General features: G+C 28.0%; 1 protein-coding gene across 2 annotated transcripts in view; it reads right to left on the bottom strand.

The window, feature by feature from the left end:
• Positions 1–20,974, bottom strand: part of LOC136071989 (5'-nucleotidase-like) — a 32,866-nt gene that overhangs the window by 93 nt on the left and 11,799 nt on the right. For both annotated transcript variants that reach the window (XM_065818991.1, XM_065818990.1), the window contains exons 9-22: positions 16,838–16,950; positions 16,664–16,718; positions 16,521–16,591; positions 15,636–15,740; positions 11,687–11,764; positions 9,186–9,301; positions 1,934–1,991; positions 1,771–1,809; positions 1,429–1,620; positions 1,274–1,339; positions 951–1,046; positions 797–859; positions 540–674; positions 17–74 (exon numbers count right to left, since the gene is read on the bottom strand). In XM_065818991.1, the coding sequence (XP_065675063.1) occupies positions 17–74; positions 540–674; positions 797–859; positions 951–1,046; positions 1,274–1,339; positions 1,429–1,620; positions 1,771–1,809; positions 1,934–1,991; positions 9,186–9,301; positions 11,687–11,764; positions 15,636–15,740; positions 16,521–16,591; positions 16,664–16,718; positions 16,838–16,950 (1,245 nt within the window). The remainder of the gene's footprint in view (positions 1–16; positions 75–539; positions 675–796; positions 860–950; positions 1,047–1,273; positions 1,340–1,428; positions 1,621–1,770; positions 1,810–1,933; positions 1,992–9,185; positions 9,302–11,686; positions 11,765–15,635; positions 15,741–16,520; positions 16,592–16,663; positions 16,719–16,837; positions 16,951–20,974) is intronic.

The raw sequence follows: 20,974 nt of genomic DNA, 5'->3' as shown, positions 1-20,974 counted from the left end.
TTTTTCTGAAAAATACCTTTATTTTTTAGTGATCGATCCGCTCCTCGTGCCAAAAGTAGTATAATGACTTCTCCCTAAAACATAGAAAATGATAAAAATTCGGATTTATATCAGTTGGCTATTAATCACTTTATTCCATGAGCAACATTATTAAGTCACATAAGAGGCTGTTCATTATGTCAACGATTTTTTGGCAAATTTTACCTCTCTCCTATTTTGTTGACGTAACTAATAGATAACCTCTAAAAGCAAAGTTTTTATGTGCTGCAAAATTTTTAAGATGTTGACCCTAAAAACCACATTGCCTATTTTGCGCGTTACAAATAGCACCCCTTACGGTGTGTATGCCGTAAGTGACCGCACAAAGTGGTAGTTGATCAAAAGAAACATTTTAAAAATTTGTCAAAAGGAAATGTTAAATACAATAATGATGTATTTATATTATATATATCAGATTAGCAAACTAGGTATGCACAGTTAATACCTACAACAAAAAAAGGAGATGCTAATGCGACTAAGTCTAAATCAAATATACATACATGACCGTGTTCACAAGCCAAATGCAGTGGAGTCTCCCATAAAGTATTCCTAGCATTGATCTTAGAGCCATTATCAAGTAATATCAATGCTGCTTCTTTGCATCCATATTCTGCAGCGTAAAATAGAGCTGTATTCTAAATATTTAATGCAATTAAACATCAATTAAAATGAATTTTAAAATTAAGTGATTAACCAACAACCAAAAATATATTTTTTGCAAAATGCTGCAAATTAATAGTTTAAATTCAAACAATACCTTTAATATTTGGTCTCGAACATGAACTGTGAGGTTAGAGTTTTTTATAAGGTAAGCTAGACACTGAAAATAAAATACATTTAGTAAAAAAAAAATACACTAAAAAATTTGTACTTTATAATAAATGAAATGATAAGATTCAACAACTAAAAACCTTAACAGAGTTGTGTTGTGCTGCATGATGAAGGAGAGTCTTCTCCATTGTCCAAAATTTAAAATCTAAAGTTCTCTTTCCAACTATTTCTTCAACCTAGAAAACATAATTAACATAACAAACATAGTTTAAAAAATAGCTTAACTGTCTGAGAATTTTTTTTTTACTACCTAACCACAATGTAACCATAACACAAAGGATCCTTCTTGTAAACATGACACAAAACTTGAGTATAAACATGACATAAAAGCTATAACCCGATATAGTAGCCATGATATAAGTATTGAGTATGAAATAAACAAGTGAAGAAGAAAAAAACTAACTTTTTGTAAGTCATCAATACCAACTGCTTCCCATAAATCAAGTCTGATTTTATCATCAATGTCCTCCTAAAATGGTAAATGAATAATATAAAGTGTTTTCTATAAAGTAAAGCAGATTTTTCAAGTAACACAATAATATATATGTCATAACTTACTCTCATTTGATCCCCTTGCATAATATCCTCAATATCAGAGTCATCCCCAAGAGTTTTCTCACTCACAGTGAACAATTTGCTACTTTCTTCTTCTGGAGTTTCTTCAATCGTTTCAACTACTAATGACGGCATATTGTTGTTTTGGTACTGGCAGCAAAGTTTTGATTTACGACGCACGTACTCAGGAGAAACCTCAATTTAATTATTAAAAAATTGTGAGATTACTATAACTTCTTTTCAACAAGTAAAGTTCAAGTTGCATTGCAAAGTATATATTTTCAAGCAAAAAAAAAAAAGATAAATAATAGGGAAAATAATAAAAAGATAAAGTAAAATCCTTACTTTTTCTGGTTCACCAACTAATCGAATACGTCCTTCTACCTATATATATAATTATTATGAAAACTGTTTTGCTAATATTTAATACAAGGTAACAGATCTTGTGTCCATATCGTATTATTTTATATACTAAATAAAGCAGATGTAGTAAAAAAAAAAAGCCAACCTTAGGACACAATCTGCTTCTCTGTTCTTCCATAAAAGATTGGTTTTCATCATGCTTCCTGATAAAAAAAACTATTGCTTAAACAAACTTAGAAAATTTTCATTCATTCATTCACAAAATAGAAGAAAAATAATAAATTTAATTATCACTTTCTCAGATTTATGGATTCATTCACAATACACATTTTCTGATTTATGATTTAGAATTTCATTTAAAGTTGTTTTATTCTCTCAAATTTGAATAAAACACCACTAATGACATCACTCTGAAATAAGTATTTGCTAATGATTCATAGCATACATCAACTTAGGATTTAGGCAAGCTCAATCTGCATATAAGTATATACATATACCAAAATATATATATGTGTATATATATATATATATACAGAGGCTGCCTTTGGAGGCGGGGGGGGGGGGTCCATTCTAGATTTTGCCGGGGCCTCAGGATTTTTAGGGCCTCATAATTTTAAAATTTAAATATATATTTTTTAATAAAAATATTAATATTTTTACATGTCTGTCAAATCTTTTTCTTTGGATTTGCGAACTTTGAACATTTGAACAATTTGAATGAGAAAAGCATACCAACCGGAATAAATATACTACAACTATGGATATACTTGTTTTTCCAAAGTACTTTGGCTTTTTTACTTTCATTCAGTCAGTTCTGTTTTGTTTCTCCATCCTTGTTGGCGTAGAAGGAAATTGCTTGCTACATCAAAACTCATCAGACAGTAATTATGAATGGGAGAAAGTTTGAATCTGGTCATAATAATAGAAGAAGAAAACTCGAGGAAGAAAAACACCTCTCCACTCAGAAGAATTCAATTTTGAGTCACCTTAAGCCACTGAATGATCCAAATACTCAAAAGATCGCTACTTCTAAAGTTGCACATCGTCCTCATCATGATGATATCCCTCATCTTGAAGATCCACAACCTTAAGATGATCTTAACAATCTTCCTGCGCTTGAAGATGATCCAGATACCCTACCTTATCATCATTGAGAAGATGATCCAGGTCCAATACAACTTGAAGAAGATCCAGATACATTATCTCATCATCATGGAGAAGACGATCCAGGTCCAATACAGCTTGAAGAAGATAATGGGATTTATGGCCCTCAAACCGAAGATGATCAACAGCCCCTCTATGTTCCAGAAAATAATCTTGTTGAAGAAAATATTACGTTTCCATCAACATCACAGTAAGTAGGAAATTATTTTTGTATGAAAACAGTACAGTCCCTGTTATCCGGCACTCGGTTATCCAAAAAAAATTTTTTTTTCCCATTTTTTTATTTGTTAATTTCCCTTTCCTTTTCATAGTTTCTATTGATATTTTGTATATTTTTGCCTTGTTTTGCATTACTTAAATAATATAAATATGCACAATCACATTAAGAACTGTAACCTACTAATACATATAATTTTTTTTTTTCATTCTCCATATCCTTGTTATCCAACAATTTTTTCTCTTATCCGACACCCCTTGGTCCCGTATTAGTTGGATAATCGAGACTCTACTGTATAAATCTTTCTTTTCTTATGAAAGATCCAATTCTAATTTCCTTAATTGTTGCATTTCAGAATTGAGGATCCTGCTCTTTGGCCCAAAATCTTAATGAATTCATTTAGAGAAACTCTGGTTCAACAAGGTCCTATAAAATTGAAGGAGGAAGATTTTCCAAAAGATGACCATGGACGAAAATTCTCTGTGATGTATTATAAAGGGCATTTTCCAAATAGGGAAACCTATGAAAGAAAATGGTTAGTTTATTCCAAGCATTCAAACAGCATATTTTGTTTTCCTTGCAAAATATTTTCTATCGGAAAAAAGAGCACAAAATTAACTGAAAATGGATATTCTGATTGGAAACATATAACATAAGATCTCAAGGACCATGAGAAGTCCGTAAACCACAATAAATGCTTTATAAAGTGGATGGATTTGGCTGCAAGAATGAAGAAAAATGAGACTGTCAATGAATGCAACTTAAAAAAAATCAAATTATAAGTGGAGTATCGACAAAACATTTTGAAGAGAATAATTTCAGTTATAAAATATCTTGCCTCTCACAATTTAGCATTCCAAGGACACACTGATAAATTATTTTCTAAAGGCAATAGAAATTTTTTGGGCTTGACTGAAATGATTTCAGAATTTGATCCAATACTTCAAGAGCATCTAAGAAAAATTAAATCACATGAAGTAAGTGATCACTATCTTGGCAAAAACATTCAAAACCAAATTATTCAACTTTTGGGTTCAGAGATAAAGAAATCTATAATTTTAAATTTTACAACTGCAAGTTATTTGCAGTTGAAGAGCATTTTATTGGATTTGTTGATGTAAATAGGACAACCGGTGAAGTTTTAACAGAAACTTTCCTGAAACATTTGACAGAAGCAGGTCTAGATATATTAAATTGTCGAGGTCAATCATATGATAATGAAGCAAACATGAAAGGGATTCATTCTGGAGTGCAAAAAAGAAGAGGCATTAACCCTAGAGCGTTTTTTGTGCCATGTAGTGCCCACAGTTTGAATTTGATGGTATGTGATGCTGCAAAATCTTCTTCAAAAGCAGTGTCATTTTTTGGTTTGGTACAAGAAGTTTATAACTTTTTCTCAGGTTCTAATATCAGATGGGCCATTTTAATGAAATCAAACTTTGACTTTGAATCCACTGTCTGATACTTGATGGGAGTCTTGATTGGAATGCTTAAAGACATTAAAATATGAATATTCCAAAGTTTATAATGCTCTAGTTGAAATTGCTAACAGTTCAGAGTATGATACATCTACCAAATTTCAGGCAAATAATCTTGCCAAGCAAATGTCCAAATTTACATTCATGGTAAGCTTGAGCGTATGGTATGACATATTATTTCAAGTAAATTTGGTCAGCAAAAAAATGCAGTCTCCAGACTATGATCTATCAACAGCACAAACCGAAATCGAACAACTACTCAAGTATTTTAATGACTTTCGTGATAAAGGAATTAAGGATGCCAAACTTTTTGCTATGGAAATTGCAGAAGAATTAGAATTCCTCAAGTTTGAGAAAGTCCTCAGTTTGAAGCTGAAAACACAGTTCGTCCCCCCCAAAAAAAACTCTTTTTTCCTATGAATCTGCAGATGAACCAATTTTAAATCCAGAAACACAGTATGTGGTGGAAGGTTTCAATGTACTGGTAGATCAAGTGCTATCATCTTTAACAAGTCGATTTAATCAACTGAAAGAACTTTCTGAGCTTTTTGGATTCTTATATAAAATTCCAGAAGCCACCCAAAATACTGAAGCACTTAAGAAACATAGCAAGGATTTAGAGGTTGCCTTAACTGAAGATGGACATTCAGATGTGATTTCAAATCAATTATTTTATGAAATCAAAGCAATATCCAGTATGGTTCCAGGAAAAATGCTCCCTAAGGCACTGATCAAGTTTATTTTAGAAAATCACTACGAACTATCTTTTCCAAATTTAGTTATTGCGAATTTTATTGACATTGTCACTCACTGTTGCTTCCGCAGAAAGAAGTTTCTCAAAACTTAAATTAATTAAAACCTACTTAAGGTCAAATATGTTACAGTGCAGACTTACAGGCTTAGCTGAGATATCAATTGAAATTGACGAGTTAAAGAACATATATATTAGTGCATTAGTTGAAACATTTGCTAATATTAGAGCTCGTAAAATCAAGTAATAATTATTAAATAATAATTTAATAAAAATAATCAAAAAAAAAATTTTTCATTTCAGGGGGGCCTCACATTTTGGTCTTGCTCAGGACCTCCAAAGTTCAAAGGCAGCCTCTGTATATATATATATATATATATATATATATATATATATATATATATATATATATATATATATATATATATATATATATATATATATATATATATATATATATATATATATATATATATATATATATATATATATACATATATATATATATACATATATATATATATATATATATATATATATATATATATATATATATATATATATATATATTATATACCAAATATATACCAAAATGTACATAGGTATACCAAATTGTCTTGAATACATATCTATATGGATGAGTGAATCATTCTTATGCATTAACCAACCAAAAACAAAAATATTAAATATAAGACATTACCTTGCAACAAAAAGATATTATTATTAAAGGTACTATCTACTATAGTATATTTATGTAAGCATCATATTTGCTTACATAAGTATACCTTTTTTTTTGCTCACTTTTTTTGGTTATCTAAATTGATATGGCTTTTTCAGAAAAAGAAGAAAAAAATGAAGAATAATGAATAAAAAGATTCCTGCCTCATGCCAAACCCTCAGTTAATGTAGCAGCACTCCGCTGCAAGTCATGGTAAAAAACACAGTTGTCCAAGTAATTTATAAATTAACCAATGATAATAAAAGCGCAAATCACGAAACTAACTTTTATCCTTAAGAAAAATACATCTGATGAAGTAAACAATGTTACATTCACAGAAAAACATTAAAAAAAAAAAATTATATATATAAAATAAGTTTTTTTTATAATGACAAAAGTTTTCTCTTGAATTATTTCAACTTTTGTTTTAACTCATAAGGTGTACCTTTTGTATCCTAACAAAGTAAAAAAAAGACTCAATGATTTCTGATTTTGATACTGCTAACAAAATATAGCAAAAAAAGAATGTTTTGGATGTATTGCTCCAGCTCCATCAGAGAAAAGCTTAAATGCTTTATTAGAAGGAAAGAGCTTCATGTCTTCCAACTCATCACGCTTTTAATTGTAAAGTAATTTGTTTGGATTTCCCAAAAAAAAAAGCCTAAACGTTTGAAACCAATATGTATACTATTCCAGGCAACAGCTGTTTTATTTTCTAAACACTAATATACTTTCAACTTAAAAATTATATTTTTATTGCTATGATGAAACTGTTTGAGACAGATGGTCTGATGATGTATATTCTATGCTGCATAATTTAGGCTGCATGATTTTAAATTATCAATTATCTTAAATGTAAAGGATATTAAATTGATTTGCAACTTATGTGCTATACAAAATATAAAATAAAAAGTTTTAGATTGATTGAATTATCTAGTTTATGAAACTGAAAAACTTGACAGCATTACTGTTTCATTACCAATTAGAACTCTGTCACATTCTGTATAGGCATGACTCCTCTAAAGAATGTGACAGAAACATGGCCATTGCAAATCAAAAGTTTCTGGCAAAAACACTAGACGATCTCACAAAAAACCATAACAATTCAATATTATATGTAAACATGATACAAGAAAAATTTCTGAAATTTGCAGAGTTTCAAAGCCAAACTTCTTAGCTGTTTGTTCATTTAAGACATGTTTACTTAGAGAAATTGAAATGTTAAAGCCTAGTTAAGATTTAATTATATGGGAAACTAGAAATATTTAGTTTAATATGTGCTACATCCCATATATTTAGATCAAAGATCGAAGTGCCTGATAAACAGAAACAATCATGAATAATAATAAATCTGTTGCCTCTTTTTTGTTAAAAATTTAAAGACTTATTGAAGCTAAACATTTTCTAAGTATGAGATTACAAAACAATTTTACAAACAAATTTTTTTAAAGGTAGATGGTAACACATTGTAATATACAACCAAAACGTACTAAGTGTGTGATGGGATAATAAAGCTGTTCCTTTATTTATTTATGTCTTTATTTATTTATGTCTGTTTACGAGCGCGGTATAACATGCTTAACGATTTTCTTCATCACAAGCCCTGTATATATATATATATATATATATAATTTTAGATTTTCGAATCTAAATTTACCATTTGTGGTAAAAAATAGCTCTTAACAATTTTATTATTATTTGCGTTTAAAAAAGACAAAATCAAGTACACTTTATGCAAAAAAATAATTAAACCATTAAAAACCATTAAACTGTATTGAGAACACTAACGAAATTTTATCGCTTTTTAAAAAACTGCAAAAATGAAAAATAATAGACTGGAATAATTTTTAAAATATTCAGAATACTTTGATTTTGATTTTTTTACTATTTATATCAACTGACAAATAGGTAAAGCCCTGCTAGTTTGACTGACAAATAGGTAATCATGTGAGGAGTGCTGCCACATCAAGTGACAAATAGGTAAAGATGTGAGGAGTGCTGCTACATCGACTGACAAATAGGTAGAACATGCGAGGAGTGCGACTACATTGACTGAGGGTTTTGGTTTAGGCAGGCAATCTATCATTTAAAAAGTTTTTTTTTTAACTTTTTAAACTTTTTTCAATCTTCTAAATTATTTTTTTTTTTTTAAACATAAAGTTTACATTTTATCATAAAAATTAAAGACGACCAAGCAAGAGTATATATATATATATATATATATATATATATATATATAGTTCTATAGATTTGCATTTTCTATAGATTTGGGAAGTACGGAAGGAAAAAAATGATTCTTACGCCAACACATACGTCACTTTTAATTACTTTTGACTTTCGTCCAACATTTGCGTGTTGTCAGAAAGTTAAAACCATTAATTTAATTACAAATTCATTGTTTTTTAAAAAAATAGCAAAAACGCAAATTTAATTGACCAGAATGTTTTTAAAAACATTCTGAGTGTTTTTAATAATATAAACAATGTTTTTATTTTTATTTTTTTTTACTGTAAATCATGCACGGAGTGTTGCTACATCGACTATCTTATAGCCTGACTTGCAACAAAGTGCTGCTACATCGACTGACAAATAGCCTGACTCGCAACGGAGTGCTGCTACATCGACTGACAAATAGCCTGACTCGCAACGGAGTGTTGCTACATCGACTACCTTATAGCCTGACTCGCAAGGGAATGCTGCTACATCGACGGAGGGTTTGGTTGGGGCAGGCAGTCTATCAAGTAACAAAAAAAAAATTCCAGTCTTGCATTTTAATTTTTACTTTTTGTCAACAAAACTTTCTGACAACCAGTTCGGACAAAAAAACAAAGATCAATAAAAAAAACTTATCACAGCCTCAATCTAAACCCTCAGTAGATTTAGAAGCAACTCCCAGCATATTCTCTTCATATCAGTTGATGTATGTACTTAAGCCCCCAGCAGTTACCTATTTCAGTAAGATATCAGAGTGCCAACCTAAGTATGCTCTTTTATGTGTACATATACATTTATTGGTTCAAAAGAGGTGAAACAATTAGATTTTGTGGTAAACATAAAAAATATACTTACACTACAATACTTTGTCGATGTCCTGACATACTTTTTTTCCCACCTTTTAACACTCTGATAGAATCAAAATGATTTTCCACAATGGTTGTTAAGACAGGACCATTTTCCTCATCTACCTTCAAATAAAGTTTTTGCACAAAATTAGGATGACAACAAAATTTATGTTTTGTGACAATAAAACAAAACAAATTGACTAAGAATGAAATATTTATACTAAAGTTACTGTATTATTATAAACAACAAAACAAAACTACATATATTATAAACAACAAAACAAGACTACATATATTATAAACAACAAAACAAGACTACAAATATTATAGCCAACAGAAAAAGACTAAAGATATTAGAACCAACAGATTGAGACCATAAATATTATTTTAACCAACAAAATAAAGTGATTTGAACATTAAAAAAAATTGTTAAAAGCAAAACCTTTTGTAATTTAAAAAATGCTAAAAAATATAAAATAAAAACAATACATAAGTATAATGATTTTTGTAACTATTTATTATTATAATTAATTTATTTTATTTATTATTATAATTTATTTATTATGTTCATAAATTATGTCTCTGTCAAAATTTCAGAAACCACCTCTATAAAATTGCGTCAACATATGATTATCCCCCCCCCCCTCCTTAAATAAATTTAAAATAGGAAAAAACAATGCTTTTATTTCCTTTTTTTAAGTAATCAAATTTATTTTAAAAAGTAACTCTTCTTGACATCCCCCCTCTCTCATGTCAAAAATCGATGTCCAACATATCAGCAAATTGTTGAAAGTATGACATTTTTCAAGATCACTTAGGTTGTTAAGTTTTACTGGGATAAAATTTTCCACTCTCTCCAAATACAAGGCTGTTTGTCATTGTTTTGCACCATATTTCCTTTTGAGCCAATCTTTTACAGCTTTGTATGCAGCTTTAGAACACCCCAAACTTTCAACAACATTGGAAGCTTCTCCTGATAGATACTGGCGTAGTTGGAACAGTTTGTATTCAGGTGTAGCTGGAGCTTTATCAATACATGCTTCAAATTTTTTAATTTCATTTTTTGACAGATCAGTTCAAGTTTTCATTTATATTTACTGCCATCTCCTATTGTGACAATGTTTGATATGTCACCTTTTCACAAGTAAAGATATTCATGCATCGTTTTGTCTGCTTCCATGTAGGCAGACTCAATTGCTTCAATTTCTTTTGTGACTTTTGTCACTATTTAAAATTCATTCTTTTTCCGGTACTAAATTGAAAGCTCATCCATTGCTTTAACTGCAGCCAATTGTGCTTTGTCGACCTTCTACCAACATTCGCAAACATCATTTCTGCTTGGAAAGTCGGAATTAAGTTATTCCATCAGCGTTCTTCTTGTTCTTGTAAACCTCGCTTTTGTATTTGCTTTAGCTTGTTTAAGCTGATTCATCTGATTATGATGAATGCCATCCAACTCACTTTCACTATTGTTCATTGTTGTATTCAATTGCCTGAAACTACCCTACGCTACCAAATGTTCATGAGAAAATATTAAAGCTCAATAATATTATGTGAAATTTTTAGCATTATATATTTAGATTTAATGCTAATCGGTATTATACTAAAACGCTACTTTATTATAAATTTTACATGACTATATATACCATATAATATTTCCCCAGAGAAATATTATAGGTACTTTTAAACTTTTTTAATTATCTATTTACAAAACAGGCTAATTGCCTCATTAGCTTAAGTAATCTCTAAGGTCAATATATGACGCTTAGAGACATTTCTATTACAATACTATTATTTACATTTAAGTATTATTTATACTAATAGTCTCATGAACAATATAATACATAACTTTTAATACCTGTAAGATTTTTGATGGAATAAATTTCTTAGAAACGCTGTATTTAATAAATGGCAACACTATATTTCATTTACAGCAAACTAAGAGTGAAGAGCATTGGTTTACAACTGTGGAATCTCTACCTTATCCAAAAATGAAACCTGATACTAAAACTTGCAATTTGAATTTACATTTATGAGAATAAAAATTTTTAAGAGAAAAAGCAATTTACTAATTTAGACACCAATATAGCATAATTAGTATAATTATAAACATCAATATAGCATAATTATAAACCAATGCAATTGATTTTGAACCTGTGTATAATAAAGCGCTCTTGAATAATGAAACATTTGTGCATTAAATTTTTGTTTAACTAATCTTATTATGATAAAATATTATCCATTAAGAAAGTTCTATGAAATAAGGTGTTTTTCTTATAAAGATGTTGTGTTATAAAAATAAATTAGATAATGTTGACTTTGTTTTTAAGTAAAATACAGCATTGGGAAGTTAAACATGTACACAAATAATAATAATAAAATAAAACAACCTATCAATCAAGTAAAACCTCAAGTAAAACTAAAATCCAAGAAATATTAATAGTTTTAGGGTAGATTAAATATCACAGTACCAAAATGCCTATTGAGCATTATATTGTTTTTACTTACAATAACTTGACAGTTGGCTAACATGTCATAACCATCTTTTCCGCTAGCAATGTAAGTTTTTGTTACAACAGTGTAATCCTAAAATATATAAAAAAAGCAATATATATTTTAAAAAAATTTTTAAAATTCAAAATCTCACTGTTAAATAAGCTTACAAGCTATAATTAATTTAGAACTTACTAAAAGAATGATTTGAAAATATACACAAAATCTAAAAAACTGTAAATTTTATGAATACATAAAGATGGGAGAAAACTTCAAAGCACCAATGTTTGCAGAAAAAATTAAATAAATCTATTAGAAAATGAATCAATGATGACAATAAAAAGATAAAACTTTGTTGAATGATTCATATACGATTGAGTTCTGGTTGATGAGAAAAAGTGATTATAGCTCGGCTGAGCACTAACCATGGTTGATGTAAACTTATAACAATGAGACAGAGGTCCAAGCTTAACAGCTAGTCCAACAACATTTAAAATGCTTTTTCGGACCTTGTCTAAAAAAAAAGAACTCATCAAAAGTACCAGTCCTAAATTAGCAACAGTATTCAATGAATAAGAGATTTTTTTTAAGGTGAAAAATGAAATTAAGAGTAAGAATGAAACAACACAGGGCCAAGGATGGAACCATGTGGTACCCCATAAGTTGCTGAAATGAAAAGAAAGAATTGTACATCAAGGACAACTTTAATCCTGCAATTAGAAATGAATGATTCAACAATTTTAAAAACATTACGAGATACACTACAGGCCTTGTTTTAAAGTGTCACGCGGTTTACGTACGCCTTAATTAATTTTTACATACGCCTTAAGCGATTTTGGTTAAGCTACTTTTTATCATTTTTTAACTTTTAAATTAGCAGTAAGATAAAAGAAGTAATTAATTTTTGAAAAATTCACATTAACTTTTGAATGACAATATGTAAAAATAATTGTTACAAAAGTTTGAAAGAAGTTAAGTTAAAAATAATTGTTGTAACTTTTTATTGCGATAATATTTCTTATCTTTGTATAATGATTATATTCAACGCAATTTTATGCTAACCTTTTCATCTAAATATTTAGCAACATTAAAAAAGTTTGTCAATCCTCAACTACAAATTGTTTGCAGATGTTTTTATTAAAAATCAGTAAAAAACTCTATAAAAATCTATATTACAAAAAACATTTATACTCTGTAATCTCTGATAACAAAAATATTAAGACATTTTTTCGAGATATTAAAATAAATGTGCCAATATATGAACAATTTATTTTTATTGTACTAAAAATTACTTCTTCATTTTCTAAAAATTACTACTACTAAAAATTACTTCTTCATTATTCTTTGCTTTTCTTATTAGTTAAAGGTATATAAATACCTTTAATGTTAAAATATACGGGGGGAGGGAGGCCAGGACAGAAGAAAAAAAAATTACATGTTACTCGCAATTTTTGAATGAAGACAATTTGCTAAATTTTTTCTGCGTGCGATTCAATAACTTTTTCTTTCATAAATCAAGTTATAATATAAAGTTAAATTATTACTAAAGCACAATTTAGTTTAATGACAGTCTTTATTCTTTACTAATGATATATAATGTATTTTTCTATATAAAACTACTATATAAAAACCTAGTGTATTTCTATTCTCTCCAAATTGTTTAAAGTTCAAATATGGATTGTATTTTGAAGGAGAATTTTGAAGAGTTACGTTGAAAACTTTTAAACCCTGGGACTTTGCTGATGCTTTTCAAATTAATCACAGAAAAAGAGAAGATTTATGTTATCAAGATCATACGTAATTTGTGTGATCTTCATCAAAATAAAATTTTATCCAAAACCAATAGTGTAGGGGCAGCTGCCCTATGGTTTATAAATGGCACAAGTCATTATAAAATATTTTAACATGTTAGTATATTATATTTAAGTTGGAATATTAATAAAATTAAACATCGTTCAATAAATAAATTATCTCATATTTATTCTTCTTTTTATTTTATTACTCTAAATTAAATTGCTTGCAAACGAAAAGAGTTTTGTAATTATATGTAGAATGAAATAGAATGAAGAATGAAAATTGTAATTATATGTAGAATGAAATAGAATATATGAAAATTGTAATTATATGTAGAATGAAATAGAATGAAGTATGAAAATACGTAGAATGAAAATACTTTTGACTTTTAAACAAAAACAATTATTAACAAATGTTTATTATAAACAGATACAATTCAATTATTAAATATACTTATATAGTTTTAGTTGAGTATTTTTTTTAGTTTACACGAATAAAATATTGTGTATAAGTATTTTTTAAAATTTTTGTTTTGAGAATGATTAACAAAAGAGTTTGCATAATTCAGACTTCTATATTTCATTTCATTTTTTTTTGTTTAATAAAATTCAAAAAAAAAAAAAAAAAAATTAAGAATTTAATTATTAAAAACAATTCTTTCAATTGTTAAAAACATTTATTCATTAAATTCCTGGCGAACACATTCTAACTATGTATCAAAAATATGCTCAAAACAGACATTAAACTTTTTTATATTTTTATATAATGCAAGTAAAAACGCTTAGCAACATGAATTTAAAAAATATACTTAAAAACCAAAATTATTCTTTGCTAGTCAAAACAAAATCGCTTTTCAAGTAATTAACAAGGGTTTTTGTTTATCAATATGTTAATATTCTTTGTTTACTCGCAAAAATTTTAGAAATTAAAAATCATTATTTTTTTTATTCCATAAAATTAATAACAACTACTTATTTCAGAAATAATGAAAAATATATATATAATTTACTAAATAATATTTAACTAAAATTAATATTAAAATAACAATTGAAAACATAACAAACTTTTCATAATATATTTATATTTACAACATTTATATATTGTTTTAGTTACTTGAGTTAATTGTTAAATTGAACTAGTTTGCAGTAGTTAAAACACTTAACATCTATAAAAAAAATTAAGATAATTTTATGACGTTAAATATCGCATTAAGCTAATGCGTTAAGCACTTTTTATTTAAAACAAGGCCTGCACTATATGAAGTAAGTTCATGGAGAAGACCAGCATCCCAGACATTAAAACCACAGATGTTATTTTCCAGCAGATTAGAAATAGCAGCTGCACAAGGAGAAAATCACGGGGTTTGAAAAATCAAAGGGTAGAACGAGGTTTGAAACCAAAAAGAAGGAATAAAAATTTCTAAACCACCTAAAGAAGACAAGGAAAAACTGAGAACCAGCTAGGGTCAAAGGCAAGACAAAAAAAGCAGAGTTACAAATTCAGTATTGTCTGGAAAACAATTCACAATGTTAACTAAGTAAGAGATTAAGAAAAACTAAAATTTTAAGCTTTAGAGTCAGCAAGGCCAGTGGTACTAGAACCAATTCAGTGTGACTAAAGCCATTCAGTAGTACTAAAACCATTCAGTGTGAATAACAACAATGTTGGCTGATGGAAAAAGAAAAAAAAACTTGTTCAATTTGATCAGAAACAAAATTGAAAAGAGTGCAGTCTTGGGAAGAAAGAAAATGATAAAGAATAAAGAGAAAGGAGTGAATTAAATGTGATAAAGAATAAAGGTAATTGAGTGAAGAGATTATAAGTAAAAGCACAAAAAATAGAGGATTCAAACCTGATTTCACAACAAACAAGTGAACTGATATATAAGTATGTGCCCAGGTTAAGCATGTGACTATTAGAGACTCAAAATCATAGGCTAATAACTATTAACACTAAGATTTACAATTAAATTTAAACTTTATCATTTATTTTTTTATTAACACTAAGATTTACAGCTAAATTTAAACTTTATTGTTTATTTTTTTAATAACACTAAGATTTAAAATTAAATTAAATTTAAAAATTTGAGATTAACAATTTATTATATTGTTTATTGAATAACTTTGTTAAATAAACAACTTAGAATTTAAACTACTAAATATATTGCAACCTGATTCAATTGTAATGGAATAGTATCATGAACTTTTACAGTATCTTTGCAGATTCTTTCACCAGCAGGCATATCTGGATTAAACACAAAGGAAATTCCTGAAACCTAAAAATGTGTTTTGTCATACTTTACTATTCATATATATATATATATATATATATATATATATATATATATATATATATATATATATATATATATATATATATATATATATATATATATATATATATATATATATATATATATATATATATATATATATAAAACAAAGAATAATGAATAAAAAGATTGCTGCCCCATCCCAAACCCTCAGCCAATGTAGCAGCATTCCTTTGCAACAGAAGGCTATAAGATTGTCGATATGTATACTGAAGCCCCAGGCAACTTAAAAATATTAAAGAAACTAGTTAAAATTAATTGTTCTGATAAACCACAAAAATACAACTTTATAGACTAGGAAGTTTTGTTTTTGTATCTGCTCTTAAAAAAAAAGAACAAAGTTCTTTTTAAAACCAAAACTAGAAGGAACAGAAAGATTAAATTAAAAATGTACATATGATTGAATCACAATCACTGCAAAAAATGAAATAAACTGAAGTTGTTAAATTAATAATAAAAAAGGACACAAAACATAAAATAGTAAATTATGGTTCAACAACACATTATTCAATTAAAAATCAGTGTTACTAAAACTTCTGTGAAAAGATAAAAAAGAAACTTGAATCAACATCAAAACAGAAACATAAATTTTTCCTGACTTTTTTAAATTTAATAATAAATACAAATAATTTTTAGGCCTTAATTTAAATTATAAAGCAAAATAATAAGCTTTAAAATATTAAACCCACATGAAAAAAATTGCTAGATCAAATTTTAACATACTTGCAGAAAACGTCCTTCATATTTTGGATACTGTGAAACACTGTTCTCTAAAACTTTTAATAAAACTTCGCCTAAAAAAAAATTCAACATTTAAAACTACCAAACTGCATTAGTTGCTATTGTTGATACTGTTAAGCAGATACCTGAAATTTTAATGACCACCAAGCTGTCTACCATCGGTAATATACCAAATAGATCCTGTATAATTATATGTTTAACTTTTTTACTGAATGATTAAACCAAATAAATAAGTATATATATATATATATATTAAATTAATTTATATTATTATTGGTCACATTTAAAAAACACTATACCTTCATTTTAAAAGGACCAGCAGGATGAAGGGCATCAGATCGAAGACTACCACTATTTAGAAGAGCAATATCTGCTTGTGTTGCAGCACGCATAATATCACAGATAAAGTTCCCTTATGTTAAAAAAAGTGTTACAGTCAAAAAGGAAAAAAAAAATCATTTCCAAATGTAACATAAATAAAAAAAAACCATAATAATACTAATATTGACAATAATTTACTATAGTGTCAAAAACATTTAATTTTTGTTATTATCCAAAAAATAGAGAAGAATCTTAATTCTAACAGAAACTTATTTAAAAACATAATTGCAAATTTTGAGTTAATTTAATAAGCAGTTTAAGGCTAACAAACCTGTTGTTGTGGTAAAACGTGTTGTGGTTTCAAAAAAATGCAAAGCTCGAAATTTTATTAGATTCCTGCAGGAATAGTTTGAACTTTTTTTTTATGTTTGATCTTCTTATACTATTGTATTTAAGTTATTACTTGATTCTTATACTATTGTATTTAAGTTATTACTTGATTCTTATACTATTGTATTTAAGTTATTACTTGATTCTTATACTATTGTATTTAAGTTATTACTTGATTCTTATACTATTGTATTTAAGTTATTACTTGATTCTTATACTATTGTATTTAAGTTATTACTTGATTCTTATACTATTGTATTTAAGTTATTACTTGATTCTTATACTATTGTATTTAAGTTATTACTTGATTCTTATACTATTGTATTTAAGTTATTACTTGATTCTTATACTATTGTATTTAAGTTATTACTTGATTCTTATACTATTGTATTTAAGTTATTACTTGATTCTTATACTATTGTATTTAAGTTATTACTTGATTCTTATACTATTGTATTTAAGTTATTACTTGATTCTTATACTATTGTATTTAAGTTATTACTTGATTCTTATACTATTGTATTTAAGTTATTACTTGATTCGAAATAAAAATAGAAGAGTAATTTTTTTAGTTTTTCTACTTTCACATTTATTTGGTATACACGCTTTATAGGAAATTTTAAATTACTGCGATAACGATCAGCTGAAAGAAATTGAGTTTTATCTGAGTTAAAATTTACCAGCCACTGAATGCCCCATACTGTAGCAGAAATGATATCCTTTTTCAAGCTCAAATGCCCCCTCCAAGCAATCAGAGAGTGTTGGTTTCATATCAAAAAAAGAATAAATGGTAGTATCATCAATGAACAATGTCATTTTGATGTAAGAATTTTGGGGAGATCGTTAATGTAAATTAAAAAAAGTATAGGCCCAAACATTGAACCTTGAGGAACCCCTGAAGTTACAGGATATGAAGAAGAGTGCTGTCCATTGAGGGCAACTTTATACTATGATTGGTAAGGAACAATTCAATAGTCTTAAAGATGTTATCTGATACATCGTAAGAAGAGAGCTTATGGAAAAACCAGCATGCCAAGCTTTATCAAAAACTTTAGAAATGTCGAGAGCGGTAGCCTTAACCTCTCTACATCTATCTAATGCACAATAAAACCTATCAATTTTTACCATTAACAAATCAGCAGTTAAATGAGAAGATCAAAATCCATATTGATGATCAGAAAGTAAGTTACTAGAATCAAGATAAGAGATTAAGTGTTAGTTAGTTAAAGACTCAAAAAATTGCTTATCATAGCAAGAAGACTAATGGGATGGTATTTAGGGTGTGATTAGTAAAATCAAGAGATGAGATTTATGTAAAGTTCTTAGTAAACAACTTAGCTTTGCATTTAGGTGAGTTGCAAAATTAGCATCTGCTAAGGTTGCATCTCTTTATCGAGCTCAACACATTCTTACTTCAGATTCTATTCTCTATCTCTATAAATCTAAAATCTGGCCTTGTATAGAATACTGTTGCCATATCTGGGGTGGATCTTCTAATTATGCCCTTTCTATTTTAGACAAGGTGCAAAAATGCATTGTAAACATAGTTGGATCTGCTCTTGCAGCCAACCTCCAACCATTATCACATCGTCGTAATGTTGCTTCTCTTTCTCTTTTCTACAAATTCTAGAATGGGCACTGCTCTAAAGAGCTAACGTCTCTTGTACCATTTAAAATTCATTCTCGTGTTACTCGCCATTCAATTAAGTCTCATCCTTTTTCTGTGACTGTTCCTAAGTGCTCCAAAAACTCTTATTCATCTAGTTATTTTCCTCGAACATCAGTTCTTTGGAATTCGCTTCCTTCATCTTGTTTTCCTGATTCATATAATTTGCAATCCTTTAAGTTGTCCGTCAACCGTTATCTTGTTCTACAATCTTTATCTTTTCTCTTCCAGTAACTTCCAACTCCATTTAGTGGTTGCTTACAGCCTTGTTGGAAGCAAAGATGTTTAAAAAGAAAAAAAAAAAAAAAATCTGAACCATGCAAAAGAGGAGGATAACATATCTGTCCTTATTATAGGCACTGTTAAAGATTCTCAAGAAGTTGCCGGAGCCTAATTTTTTAGACCAAGTACAAGATTTCATGATCTGACAATAGAGGGCTTTGGCATTTGACAAGAGTGAGGTTTGACTTGGAATGGTTGAGAGGGAATAAAAGATTCCATGCCAGACTGAATCCAAGAAATTATATAAGAAGCACATTTGTCAGCAAGAAGACAAAAAAATTTTACCCAAGGGTGATCACAAAGAAAATTACGAAAAGAGTTCCAGTCAGTATTAAGGTAATGGTAAGAGGTACGATGATAGTAAGACTCTGTGTTAAGTCAGAGTTGGCATCACCTAGTTTTTGCCTAAAAAAAGTGTATCCTATAAGGCAGCAGAACATGAAACAGGTTGTACTGGGTTACATGTTGCCAGTAGCAAGATAACCTGATTTGACAGGAATATATATATATATATATATATATATATATATATATATATATATATATATATATATATATATATATATATATATATATATATATATATATATACATATATATATATATATATATATATATATATATATATATATATATATATATATATATATATATATATATATTTGTATATATATATATATATAAACTAATTCACTTCAAACGATGTTGTAAGCAACCACTGTTTAAGTTGTGAGTAACCGGAGCACAACTCACCCAAAAGTGAAAATGGACAAAAGTATATTTTTGAAAATGTCTATAAAAATTATTTATTTAAAAAGCCAGATAAATTTGTATATAAATTTAAAAAAAAAATTTTTCTAGCAAATTTAAAAAAAAAAAATTTTTCTAGCTAATTTCTAAGAGACAATATGTAATTTTGAAGTTGGTACTATGTACTGAATCCAAGGATTGCGGTAACTTTTTTGGTTAATTTTTTGAATTTTTTAGTGAAAAAATTGCAGTGATTAAAGTCTGAAAACCACAAAAACCTACAACTTACAAAAAAGTCCATGATATCAACATCATGGACTTTTTTGTAAGTTGTAGTGCTCTGCACTACAACTTACAAAAAAGAGAAAAAGAAAAAAAAAACGCAGCAGAAATATGGGTATCAAAAACAATATTAAGAATACTCAGATAGAAGCCGAAAAAGAAGTATTATTCTATGTGTATGTTAGACTGTATGACCAACCCTCGGAATTAGGAAAAATGAGGTTGGCAATAATTTGCCAACCTTAATCTTTTAGAGGTCGGCAAAATTTGATATAAAGGTCTACCATAAAACATAGAAAAGGTCTACTATAAAACATAAAAAAGGTCTACCATAAAACATAGAAAAGGTCTACCATAAAGCATAGAAAAGGTCTACCAATTTTTTTCTGACCTCAAACAATTTTAGGTTGGCAGTTAGGTCGACATTGCGAAATGGCAACCCTAATTTTGAAGGTTGTATAATCTACACTTAGAATTCTAGTGTTATGTAAAAAAGATTTTTTTCTTGAACAAGTGCTATATTGTGCAAAAAAGATGATACTGGAATTTGAACTGACCTGGAACTTAGGCACCATACTGCACATAAATAAAGACTAGAAACAGTAAACCCTACTAGACAAAAAGTTACAGTTTTTATGGCAACATGACCCAGCTGTATAAAATTCATGCAGGACTTAACAAAATATCATTTGAGCACAAGAAAATGTTCTGGGTCCTTTTCAAAAAAATCTCAGCTCTGCATAAG

The sequence above is a fragment of the Hydra vulgaris genome, chromosome 15 (assembly GCF_038396675.1).
Source record: "Hydra vulgaris chromosome 15, alternate assembly HydraT2T_AEP".
NCBI lineage: Eukaryota > Metazoa > Cnidaria > Hydrozoa > Anthoathecata > Hydridae > Hydra > Hydra vulgaris.
This window is presented reverse-complemented; position numbering and strand designations above follow the sequence as displayed.